The 12,081-nt window shown below is 55.2% G+C and overlaps 2 protein-coding genes across 5 annotated transcripts; one reads left to right on the top strand and one right to left on the bottom strand.

Annotated features, from left to right (window-relative positions):
• Window positions 1-1,498: 1,498 nt before the first annotated feature.
• On the top strand, window positions 1,499-6,654 carry ATXN1L (ataxin 1 like). Its single transcript, XM_081924162.1, has 2 exons — window positions 1,499-1,614; window positions 1,718-6,654. Exon 2 carries the CDS (start codon window positions 1,797-1,799, stop codon window positions 3,786-3,788), a length of 1,992 nt encoding a protein of 663 aa, XP_081780288.1. The 5' UTR covers window positions 1,499-1,614; window positions 1,718-1,796; the 3' UTR covers window positions 3,789-6,654.
• Window positions 6,521-11,514, bottom strand: ZNF821 (zinc finger protein 821). Of its 4 annotated transcripts, XM_081924168.1 has the most exons (7): window positions 11,381-11,514; window positions 11,196-11,260; window positions 10,003-10,161; window positions 9,733-9,875; window positions 9,102-9,206; window positions 8,598-8,764; window positions 6,521-8,289 (listed from the first exon to the last, which is right to left on the bottom strand). In XM_081924168.1, exons 2-7 carry the CDS (start codon window positions 11,233-11,235, stop codon window positions 7,623-7,625), a joined length of 1,281 nt encoding a protein of 426 aa, XP_081780294.1. In that variant the 5' UTR covers window positions 11,236-11,260; window positions 11,381-11,514; the 3' UTR covers window positions 6,521-7,622. The 4 variants fall into 4 exon arrangements, with proteins under 4 accessions (XP_081780294.1, XP_081780292.1, XP_081780291.1 ...); XM_081924166.1 differs by lacking the exon at window positions 11,196-11,260; XM_081924165.1 differs by lacking the exons at window positions 11,196-11,260; window positions 11,381-11,514 and adding an exon at window positions 10,267-11,076.
• Window positions 11,515-12,081: the final 567 nt, after the last annotated feature.

Below are 12,081 nucleotides of genomic sequence, written 5' to 3'. Positions count from 1 at the left end.
ACTGCAGGCTTTTCACGGAGCTCCAGTGTCCCGTTTCTGAGGCCGCAGAGAGACGAAGAAGCTTGCTGGCAAGCGCCTTGTTTGAACGTGGAGAGCCTCCCGGCTCAACCTCCTCTGATTTGCGTGAAACAGTTTTCGCTAATGTGGCCGATACATCCATTTCAGCTCTGGTCTCTCTTAGGGCTCTACAGTTCCGCGGCTAGTATTAAGGTTTGGGGACTAGAAAGCCTCGCCACGGAATATATATTGGTCGCTTCAATCGTTATCTCTGATAGTCAACGTCGGCGGCTTTTTGCACTGCTTCCGCCTTCCATTAGGGCATCTGGCTAATCGCTGGGAAACAGATGGGGATACTGTAGGAAGCTGTCTTAAATTGAGTCAGTCTCTTGGTCCACCTATCTCAGTATTGCTTACACTGGTGGTCAACAGCTTTTCACAGTTTTAGGCAGGATTCCTCACTCTGGCCTACCTGAAATTCCCTCCAGGATTTTAAGTCTGGTCCTGTCTGCACGCAAAAGCACATGCAGCCCTTCCCTTCCCTCCTCCACTTAGTTTGATCTAACGGACAAGCAGAGCTCTTCCTAGGATCTCGCCAGACAGCGGCTTTTTTTTTTTACTTGCAAATCGATGGGCGACAGAAGCCCCACTGAGAGCATTCCTCTCTTTCTCACAGACACAAAGGAAAAATAATTAATCAACTCAACATCGAGTGACAGCTCTATCCGATCCCATCTACATAGCACCAGCAAGCTGTCCCTGTCCTGGCCAGTATAAGGCCAAGGCCACTTTTATGCTTGAAGGTTGGAAAGTGCTTCAAGAATTGTTGCCCTTGTAAAAGGAACTCGTGTCGTGCAGAGTCTGTGACTGAAGCGGCCTGGCTCTTTGCGGTTTTGGAAACATCTACTGGCTGCCTACCCACACAGAGACCGGTTCCTTGCCAGGATAGCGTGAGGCTCCTATTAAAGGTCTCTCCTCTCTGCTTCCCCTTCCTTGATTTGCTTAGCGTGATTTTGACTGTGGCCATAATTTACGCATCTTCCCGGTTTAAGGCCTGGAATAGCCAGCCGAGAAGCAGCGCCAGTTTACTCGTTCCTTTCCAATCCCAGTTTAATACCAGCAAGCCCCGTGGGGGCGCTTCGGTTTTCCTGCCGCAAAGGCACGAGGCTGGCGGCTTCATCATCTCAATAAAGACGCACACCACACAGTGGAGAGACCGCTTCAAGTGCACAAGCATCGCTTATTATTTCTCAAGCCAGACCTCAGCAGTCCTTACAACAACCCTACAGGTAGACCAGTTATGGCTCGACGGAGTAGAGCTCGGGGTATGCCGGGGCGCGACGTCACGTGCAGAGGGGAAGGGCAGGTGCGTTTGTCGCTATAGCGATGCCGCCGCCGCTTCCTCGGCTGTCGTTATGGCAACCGCAGGCGGCGATTACGTCATCGCTGTGCGCTGTGCGCGCACCGTCCTAACGTCATGAGCCTCGGCAGTTCCGGCGCGCCGTGCAAGGCGGCGGCGGCGGAGAAGAAAGAGGGCGGGGTCAGGCCCGGGGTGGCTGCGGAGTCGGCGGGCAGAGGGATGGCACTCAGCCGTGGAGGCGGCGGCGGTGGCGGCGGGTGAGCGACAGGAGTGTTCGGGGCTCCCTTTCCCCCGCCGGGCGAAAGCCGCCCGCCTGCCCCCCCCCAGCTGACCCCTGTGCTCTTCTCTGTGTCTTTGCAGGTGATCCCGCCCGGAGACCCCCTTGAGGAGGAGGAGGCGACAGTAGCAGCCCACCTTGCAGCTTCCCGAAGCGAGCGCCATGAGAGCGGCTCAGGAGCGGGGCCAGGAATTCCTCCCCCCCAAGAAGCGCGACCTGCCGGTGGCAGCCAACAACGAAGAGCCGGGGCGGGCGGCTGAGTCGGGTCTGGTGGGCGGTGGTGGCGGCGGCGAGACCTCTGTGGAATGGTCCCGGGGCTCAGCAACAGGCAGGCAGAGCCAGGCACCTTCACGTTACACGGAGGCTGGTGGCAGCTCCGACACAGTGACCAGTCTTACCGTGGACCAGTACGGCTTATTGTACAAAGTGGCGATGCCCCCGGCCACCTTCTCACCTGTGGTGAATGTCAGCCCGCTGCCTCCAGCCTTCAGTATGACCTCGCAGCTGATCCCGCACCCTGGTATCCCCTACTCGCCTATCCATTACACTCAACTTCCTCCTGCTCCCTTGCAGTTTGTGGGATCACACTACTCTGTACCCTATGCCGCCGCTGTGCCTCCTGGCTTCCTGCCCAGCCACCTTCTGTCCTCTTCAGCCAGCCTTGCTGCCTCTCATATCCCACACTTTGTGCCCTATGCACCTCTCCTGGCTGAAGACTCTGCTCCTTCTCCACAGGCAGCCCACAGCTTTGGCAAGACCAGTGCCTCAGTTTTGCCTTCAGGCTCTCTGCAGCCCCATGTTGGAGGTCAGCCACTGGATGTTACACAGGGCCGAATTCCAGTCTATTACCAGATGTCCCGTCTGCCAACAGGCTATTCATCCTTTGAAGCTTCTGTTGCTGACCCAAACACTGAGCAGTCTCTGCAGGAGAATCAGCTAGATCCTAAAGTCACAGCAAACGGGGTGCAAAGGTCTGCCGTGGGGGCGAAGGAAAGTGAGGCTGAAGGACAGTGGCCAAGGACAACGGTAGAGTGCAGCACTGAAGGTACCTTCTTGACAAGCAGTCAGATTTTGAGAACAGAGATCTCTGTGCCATCTCAGCGGAGCACCCCAGATACAGACCTGGAGGTGCAGAGGGTGGTTGGAGTGCTTGCTTCCCAGGACTACCCTGTTTGTTCTGCTCAGCAGAAGGATGGCTTGAGCCCTCTAAACCTTTCCCATCGTAATCCTCCTGAGCAGAAGGCAGAGTCAATGAGGAACCCAGTGGAACTTGTGGTGGCTGCTACTGCTGCTGAGAAAAGCCACTTTCGGAGACTGTCGGCAAAGTCCCCTGAGGAGCAGCTCCGCCATCGGCAAATACTGAAAGGCATTACAATGGCCAATGGTCGGCCAGTCTCAGGGTCCCTCCATCCTGGGGCTCAGGATGGCCTGGGAGGTGCAAGTCCTGAGGGAACAGCCCATGAGGGACTACCTGACACGGAATGTGCCCATTCCCAGAGCCACTTGCCCTCCCACTTCATGAAAGGAGCCATCATCCAGCTGGCCACAGGAGAGCTAAAGAGGGTGGAGGACCTGCAGACCCAGGACTTTGTGCGCAGTGCAGAGGTGAGTGGTGGCCTCAAGATTGACTCCAGCACTGTGGTGGACATCCAAGAGAGTCCCTGGCAGGGTTTCGTCACACTGCATTTTGTGGTGGGGGAGCAGCAGAGCAAAGTGAGCATCGATGTGCCCCCTGAGCACCCTTTCTTTGTGTATGGACAGGGCTGGTCCTCATGCAGTCCAGAGAGGACGAATCGGCTCTTCTCACTCTCCTGCCACAGGCTGCAGGTGGGAGATGTTTGCATCTCCATCAGTTTACAGAGTCTGAATGGGAGGCTTGTGCCCCAGGCAAGCCCCCAGAGTGCTACCCGAGAGAGACCAGGGCGGGGTGGGGAGAGTCTCCAGGAGCTGCAGAAAAACCCATTGGAGAAGGGTGGAGTGGCAGTGGGCTCCCCCCAGGAATCCACCCACCACGATCCTGTTTCTCTGCATGGTTGGGCAGGCCCCAGCTTCCAAAGGTCTGGGGAGGAGCCCCGGCCACCACTCCTCCGCCCTTCATTCATTCCCCAGGAGGTCAAGTTGTCCATCGAGGGCCGTTCAAATGCAGGAAAGTGAAGCCCCAGTGGTGGGCGAAATTGTGTGCCACGCTTAACTGGGTTTCTTCCAGTTTGGCCACTGCTCAGATGCTCGGCCCTTCCCCCAGTTGTGTGCCTAGAATCATTCCACTGACAGAGGCTCCTTCTCTCCACCCCCTGTAGGGGAGGTCTGAGCCTGGGTAGGGTAGATTGGGGTCAGCCAAGGGGAGACTCTGAAGGAAGCAGTGACTGCGCTGCTTCTGTGAGGAGAGGAGCAAGGGCTCAACATCCCCCACCACCTCACTCAAGCACTTTATTGGACACTTGCTCACACATAGCAGGAGGGTGCTTTTACCAGGGCAAGGGAGCAGTGAGGGAGTTTGCCAGGTTTCTTCTGCTCGGGTCCCAAGTTAAGGATTTTTGTCTGGGCCTCCCAGCAGCCCCTCTCCAGGCACCGAGTCAAGGGAGCCTGGATTTCTCCTCAGGGAGGTAGTATTTGTATGCAATTTCCTCACATGTGTTAGACTGAAAGGAAATGGTTAATAGTCTGTTAAATTGCAAACCTGGCAGTGTGCTGCCTCACAGCTCTGCAGCCAGGTAGAACTTGAATCCCATAGGTGGGAATGGTGTAGGTGTACGTGTGAGAGGATGTTCTAGCTCTGGCGTCTTCAGCTATCTCCATCCTGCTCTTAAGTCCCCACCTCCATCTTCTAGAAAGGCTGCATCCACTTCTGTTGCAGATGCCTTAGATGTTCACAGCTAAGCCAGGTCTGAATGGCCTGGGCTAAGGCTTGTCACAGAGGTGGATGCCTCAAGTTACAGCCAGCTCCTTTGAAAAGTGCAAGGCAGTTTGTATATAAGAGCATGCTAGTGCACATACAGACACTCCTGCTTTTCCTTGGGGTGATTAAAGCATTTCCTATTGAGAGTTTGGAGAGGGGACATTCTGGCCACTGTAACCAGCTTGAATGGCCCCCACTACATGTGTAAGATTTCTTTGGATATTAGAAAAATGTGTTCAGGTTCTTCTGATAAAGATGAAAATTGCTCTTCTGTGTGCACTGGTGACTCAAACAGAATGAAAGAAGATAAAATGTGCAAGTGGTTAACAGTTTTTGAGCTGAGAAAGCTGTAGAACTGCTTGGGTTCAAGACGCTGGCTGAGTACCCTCTCCTGCACTGGTGCCCTCAACTCGGCAGGGGTGAGCTCTAGGGCTCTGAATCATAGCCGTGACTCTGCATCAGTGCCATCCAAGTCCCACTCCAGAATAGCAGCCAGGAAGCTCCTCCCACTGCTCCAAATGGGCAGTCTTGGCTTGTTTCCCTTGGATGTTTTGTCTACAGTTGTTGCTTTTAGGCCATTGCCTACAGGCATTCCTGGCTCACAACGGGAACTGCTTTCCTGTCTGACCAGCCACCTCATCCACTCCAAGCCCTCTCTATATGAAAGGTGGAAGACTTTGCTGTTCTCCTCTGGAAGGCCCGGCACTTTGCACTATTCCGAGCCAGGTTTCCCCGCAAACCACCCTCTGCCTTCCTTACTTGCTCTTGGGCTCCCCTGGATTGTGTGCTTACTAGACCAACGCTCATTTCCATGTAAATGCTGGCCTAGGTTTCTCCTTTGTCCTTCAGCTCCCCTGCTACCAGGGAGGAGATGTCTGCTTCATGCCATTAGGGCAGAGTGCCCTTCTACTCCCAGGGCTTCATGGGAGCTGGATCACTTGCACAGCATCACAGCAGAAGAGCCTGATTGGCCACCTCTTTCATTGGCACCAACTCTGGCCCTCCATGGCTATTGAGGGTCAGTTCCCCTCAGTTCATCTGGACCGCCCAACACTACTGCCACCGCTGCCACCCTGGTCCAGTGCTGTTTCAGGATAGCTTGCTGCACAGCCCTTAGGGCCCAGGAGAGAGTTAGGAATAGAGCTGCAAAATATGGAAGTGTCGTTGGGCACTACTCCATCTGGGGCCGCTGGAGGGTTGGGAGAACCAGCTTCCTAGAGCAATAAGCTATTTCTCTCTTGTGACACTACAGCACGACCCCTTTCCAAGCCCTAGTAAATATTTGGGAAGGGCTCCCTAATATGCAATACTGTGGGACTGGCAGCTGCACAGCTGTGTCCATTTGGCCATTCCATAGGGTAGGAAGGGGGCTGCTAAAAGAGACACGTTTCAGTGTGGGGTGCCAAACTGGGGGTGATGAACTGGGGTCCTGCTCTTCAGAAGGGCACCAACCAGATACCCTTTCCAGCTAAAAGGTTTCCCGTCCCTTCTTGCCAGCTGTTTCTGTAGCCCTTGCCTGCAAGAGCAAATATCCGCTTATATTAAGTCCCACCTCTGCCCAGAAACACTGAGCGATGGCGTGACCCAGTGGCTTATTGCAGAGAAAGTTCCTTTGCTATATCTCAAGATGCACTGCGGAAGAAAGCAAACAGAGTCAGCCTGCCACCCTTCAATCCCTTGCATAGCACCTTAGTTGGGGTGGGTCACCTTCCTGTATGCAGCTGGCAAGGGGCGAGTGTGTAGCAGCCCTGCAACCAACACCAGTCATCTTCACTCCGAAACCCACTGCATCGTATCTCTAAAGCCTTAGGACTAGCCGAGTGCCCAGCCCCTTTTCTCCTACCTGATCTTTAATGAAGCATTACCAATCTAAGGAGGATAATCTATTTTGTTGTGCTTTTTTTGTACCTGTTTTAAATAAATCAATTTGTACTGTATATTTGTATTTTGGGTGAGATCCTTTTTCCTGTTTTACCATTTAAAGTCTCTGTACACACAGATTGTATTTTTATTGTTAATGCTCTTATGAATACTGCATTTAACTTGTTGACTTATGTAAACAGTATATATACATATATCTATATCTATATATATATCTATATAATTATAAGCCAATAGCTTTTCCTTTGATGTGTCTGTGTCTTACTTGTCTCCTGGAGAAAATTTTGGCAGAAACCCCAAAGCTCATAAAGGAAACTTCCTTAAATGCATACGATGGTCACTAAAGCCCCAATTAGCAATCTTCACACTGGCACAATTAGCTCTGTTCTGTTGTGTAAAAAATTTAACAGGCTGCACATAGGTGTTATGATTTAAGATTAATAGGACAGAACAGACCTGGCTAACAAGACAGAGATAACTTCTCCTTGCTTGTGCAGCCAAGTCTCTCCCTTTTACCTAGTTTGGAAGTTGGGCAAGAGACAACACAGGCTGCTGACCAAGAAAAGAAATATACCCCTCATTAGGGCCTTCCTCTAGCCTTTGTTTAGAAGTCTGCCTTTCACTGGTGCTCCCAGGGAGAAACTGCCTCCTTCCACCACCATCTCTCTAAGCACAAAGGCAAGAAGAGCAGCAGCACTCAAATCTAGCTGCTTTCTCCCTCCCCAACCTGTATCCCCCCAGAATGTAAAATTCTTCCACAAACCTCCCATTTGGTGCTGCTGTACCTAAGTCTAGCAGCCACTATAATTAGGCCTAATACACCCCTGTGGGTAACTTGTGAGGCTCCAAGCCGTATTATACACCTCCCTCTTCAGGACTCCACCTTCTTTGCTAGTTCCCACTTAAGAGCTCCAGCGTGATGTAGTAAGGGGCAGGCTACAGAACTGCGAAATTCCAGCTGGATCTTGCCCAGCAAGGAAGCAAGCTGGGCAAGGCAGAAGCAGCAGCTGCCTTTCAAGCTGCTGCAGTGAATTGGCCAAGCCCACAAGGCACAGACTGAGGACATGTACAATTAATTTATTTCTGATCACAACCAGTGCGCCTGCCCCTTCCTCCCTCCCTCAGACCACTGTCACACTCCAGTTCCATGCTTCACTGGCGGAGCAAGTGGGGCCTCAGCAGACAAGAGCAGGTCCTCCTTTTTACCCTCCTCAGTGCAGGGCACTGGGACTCGGCTCCTCAAAGGCCATTTTACCAAGCAGCTGCCCCTCAAGCTCTAGCCCACCCACTGGCAGTGGGAAGAAGTTCATCTCGGCTGCCAATGCAGCCATGGCCGAGGGGTCCTGGCCAAACTGTGCCCGCAGCATCATGTCCATTTTCTCCAGCCGCCGCTTTAGCCTCTTGGCTTCACGCTCCCGGATGAGCCGAGCCTGCCGCTTCTCAGGGGTCTCGTTGGCCCGCTTGAGGCGCATTGCTTCACGGTCCCGCTGCAGGCGGCGCGCACGCTGCTCGTCCGTCTCCTGCATGCGCTGCAGCCGCTTGGCCTCTCGATCCCTCATGCGCCTCACCTCCCGCTCCTCCGGCGTCTCGTTGTCTCGGCGGCTCTTCTTAGCTGTGCGCTCTCGCTCCAGGCGCTGCAGCCGCACCTCCAGGGGCTCGTTCTGCCTTCGCAAGGCCCACTTGCGAACCCCTGGAGCTTGAGCTTCCAGAAGCTTGCGGTAGGCCACGCAGCTGTTGCACACCAGGAGGATGCCAGCAGGATACACTGTGGGGCTGACAGCAGCAGCACCACCACCACCTGCTTTGTCCTCGGCACCAGAAGCCTCAGGGAGGGGAATGGGCAGGGCATCGCCACACAGCACCTCTGACACCTTCTCACTGTGAAAGTCAAAGAGTAGAAATGACGGGTGGTCGGCACAGATCGTAAGAAGCCATTGTGTAGGCTTGCAAGCTACTGCCTTAGCTGTAACCCTCCCCCTCCCTCTGGCCATGCTTACAAGCCACCCCACCCACATGAATGCTGGCCTGCAGAATGCTTCTGGCTGGGGTCACCTATTCCAGCTGCCTCCAGAAATTGCCAGGTGTAACCTCCATTGCTTCCATTGAACAGGGCCCCTCCAGGACTTCCAAAATGCGGCCTGGGCCACGTAGTCCCAGTCCCACCGTCAGAGATGCCCACTTCTCACCTGTTGAAAGTAGCATGGCTGGTGAAGCGAGCCCCACACACCGCACAGTTGGACAGTTGGTCCTCGGAGTGGATGAGGAGGTGCCTGCCCAAGGAGCCCGGGGAGCTGAGTGCTCGGCCACAGACGGGACACAGGTAGCTCTTGGCACTGACCACAGCTGCCGTATGCTGCAAACGAGGCCGGGCTGTCAGGCAAGGGCTCCGCCGCCCTGTCCCCCTCTCAGCTGTCCCTATGAGGGCAGGCAGCCAAGGCCATGCCACGGAAGAGCTCCCTCTTCTGTTAGGGAAAGAAGGAGAGAGACCCGCAAGGCCTTCCCTGGGATGTGGTGCAAACCCACCGGGGGGGGGGGGTGATTCAAACTGCATCCAATGCCAACAGCCCCTGCCCCCATCCCCACCCTTTCCCAGTCCAGGATTACTAATTTCAGCCTGGAAGGAAAGGGGGAGCCAGGGCAGGGATGGTTTAGCCTTGCGTGATGGTCTCATCAAAGGCCCCTCTAAGTACCTGATAGACATGAGTGACAAGCTGCTCCCTGCTTCCACACTCTAGCTGGCAGAGGGGACAACGGGAGAGTCCCATCAGGGTATCTGGACTGGCATTTAAACCCATCTGCAAGCAAGGAAAGGCAGGCTAAGGAAAGAGCAGAGGACAAGACCCATGCCTGGTATTCTGCCACACGCATACACATACCCCTCCCCCCAACTGATGCTGCACCAGACCCTTTAAAACCATGTTGACGGATTCTCTACAATGTAAGATTAGCCCTGCACAATCAGATTGAGGGTCTACCTAGTTGTGTGTTGTCTTTCTAACACACAGCAGCCAACCAAATGCCTCTTCTGGGAAGCCCAGAATGAGATGACAACAGCTCTATCACTCCCCTTGCCCCCATTACCATTAGGGAACTCTAATGCTAAAAAGCCTAGACCCAATCACTTGAGCCTGCTGCAGTGATCACTTGGGGACATCAATGGACCAGGCCCAGGAATCCCAGAGGTGGCTATACAGTCCTCTTTCTCCATGCTAGGGCCATCCAAGAGTCTGCTATTGCTATTCTCCCTTCCACCGAGTAACCACAGCAGCGTTGCACTTTTGCTTTACTATGTGTTGACTATGGCCAATGTGATGCACTTGCCTCATGGCCTCGAGCGACCTGCTTGCTGCAGCCCAGCTGCTCAGTAAGTTCCAGTTCCTTTTTCACTGTCGCTGATGCTCCGTCCTCCTCAGAAGCATGGGAGGAGACCTCATCTTGTGTTGTCTCATCCCCCTCGCTATCACCTGGAATACAGAACAGCTTTAGCCCTCTGCCACAGGCCAGCTGACAGGATTCCAAAGCAGCATGCAGGTGTTTGGTCTCTCCTAGGTGTCCCAGAGCTGCCCTCCTGTACTAGATGGGGAAACTCACTGTTGCTGCTGCTACTACTGCTGCTGCTGGAGTCCTTTTCTTGTGGCGGAGGTGGCAGCTGCTGCATGAGTGGTGACTGGGCTCCAAGCAGCCCAGGGAAGTCTCTTCGCATCATGGCCTGACGTGTGTGCTCTTCTAACCCAGCAAAGACTTGCTCCCCTGGAAGTACAATGGGGGAGGAAGAAGCCGCATTAGCCCATTGCCCTTCCCAAGCCCAATCATTCCTTGCCCCCTCCTCAGATGCCCAGTGATGGTCTCCCCTACCTGAAGATGGCCCAGAATGGGACTAATGCCTGGGCTCCATTCCCCAAAACAGCTTTCCCCAAACCCTTCCTGCAAAGCAACGGTGGCCTGACCAATCCGTCCCTTCACATCCTTTCCAACATGACCTGGAAATACAAATGTCTTCAGCAGCATTAAGCACACAGGGAGGGTTCTTGCGTGCCCTGGCTCCGCCCTAGAATTTGCATGTGCTCCCCCACCCCCGGGGGGGGGCCCATATTTTGGAAGAGCTTGTCCTGCCATACAGGTTCTCCTCCAGGGGTAAAGCTGTTACATGTGTGTAAAAGATGCTTTAGTGTAGGCAATAGCAAATCTACTTATCTACTTTTGTAAACCAAATTTGTGGCGGGAGACGTCTTCTGTGGATTTTGTGGTCCAGGTTTAGTTATCTGCTTTAGTTCCTCCTTGATACGTTTTCTCTTAAGTTGTGCAAAGTGGGCAGTGCTTGCATGAAATTGCCATACTCTTTCCTGGGCCTTTGCTATTTCAATTCTGATCCTAAAGCTATCATGGTGCCTGGAAGTCCCCTGTTCCTCATTGTGCAAGGGAGACTAGCCAGACATTCCCAACTAGTGCTGAAAAGCTGTTCATTTGCAGAAGAAACATCAGTGGGTAAGGTGGCCCAGTGAGAGACAGAATGCCACTAGAATGGCGGAGAGGGGTTCTGAGCCCCCAGAGTACCTAAGGAGCCCTTAGGCTCCAAGACGTGGTACGTGGACATGTCTCAGCTCAGCCAACAAATCCTCGATGCTGGGCAGGGAATCCCCACCAGGGCTATGGGAGAAGAATGCAGCAAATAGTGGAGGGGAGGGCTGTCCCCCCCATCATTTTGCGGATGAGGATGCCTCGCTTGAGCGGGGGAAGGGGGTGAAGGTGGAAGTGACAACAGCCCCCCTCCCCTTATTACTCACAGTGGACTTTATTGGGGGTGGTCTGTTTCCGACGGGACATGGTTCCCCCCCCCAGGGGGGCGCACCTGCGGAAAGAAGAGCCCTGTCACCATGCGGGGGATGACCAGGGTAGGCGAGCGGGGGGCCTTGAGAGATCAGCCCCCACCCCGCGCTCGAAAGGAGGCTGCCGCCGCCTCGGCCCTTACCTGACTCCGTCGCCCGGCCTGGGCTCGCCCAGCAGCGCTGCAGGAGGACAAAGGGCCGCCCAGGCTGGCAGACAGACAGACAGAGGAAGATGGCGGCACGGCGGGAGCGCCCGGCTCGTGCACGGCGGGACCGACGGACAGACAGGCGGACGGGGGCGCGCTGCGCTGGAGCCCTTCCCTCCCCTCCGAGCGGAGCGCGCCTCTTGCCTGGCAGCAGGGGCGCCGATCCCGCCTGGCAGCAGGGGCGCCGATCCCGCCGCTCAGCCGGGAGGGGGTCCCGCAGCCATCAGGCCGGCGCCTCCGGGGGCTTCACGCACCCAGACCAGCCAGCAGGGCCAGAGTTGTGTCCTTCGGCGCTCTCCACGGGCCCGGCTACCGAGGAGGGGGAGCAGGAGCAACTGCTGCTGCAACCCACCTCCTTGCCCCGAGTCGCCTGCTTCCACGGGGCCGCTTCTCCTCTTGTTGGAGCGGCGGCGCCGCGGTGCTAGTGGCGGGGCTGCCGCCGTCCCCGCCTCTTTTCAAGCCACGAACAGGGGGACCCGATTGACGCCCCCGCCATGCCCTGCAAGGCGCCCGGCCATTCACGCGAGCGCCCCTACAGCGGGAGGGCTCCAGTCTGCCGAGCGACGCCCCCGGGGATGGGAAGCAGCTCGGAGGGAGGGGGCAGTGGGCGGGGCCGCCGCCTCTTCCTCCTCCTTCTC

The sequence above is a fragment of the Podarcis melisellensis genome, assembly GCF_964234715.1.
Source record: "Podarcis melisellensis genome assembly, chromosome: 8".
NCBI classification, from domain to species: Eukaryota; Metazoa; Chordata; class Lepidosauria; order Squamata; family Lacertidae; genus Podarcis; species Podarcis melisellensis.
The sequence above is the reverse complement of the archived record's forward strand: the minus strand, read 5'-3'. Positions and strand labels throughout refer to the sequence as shown.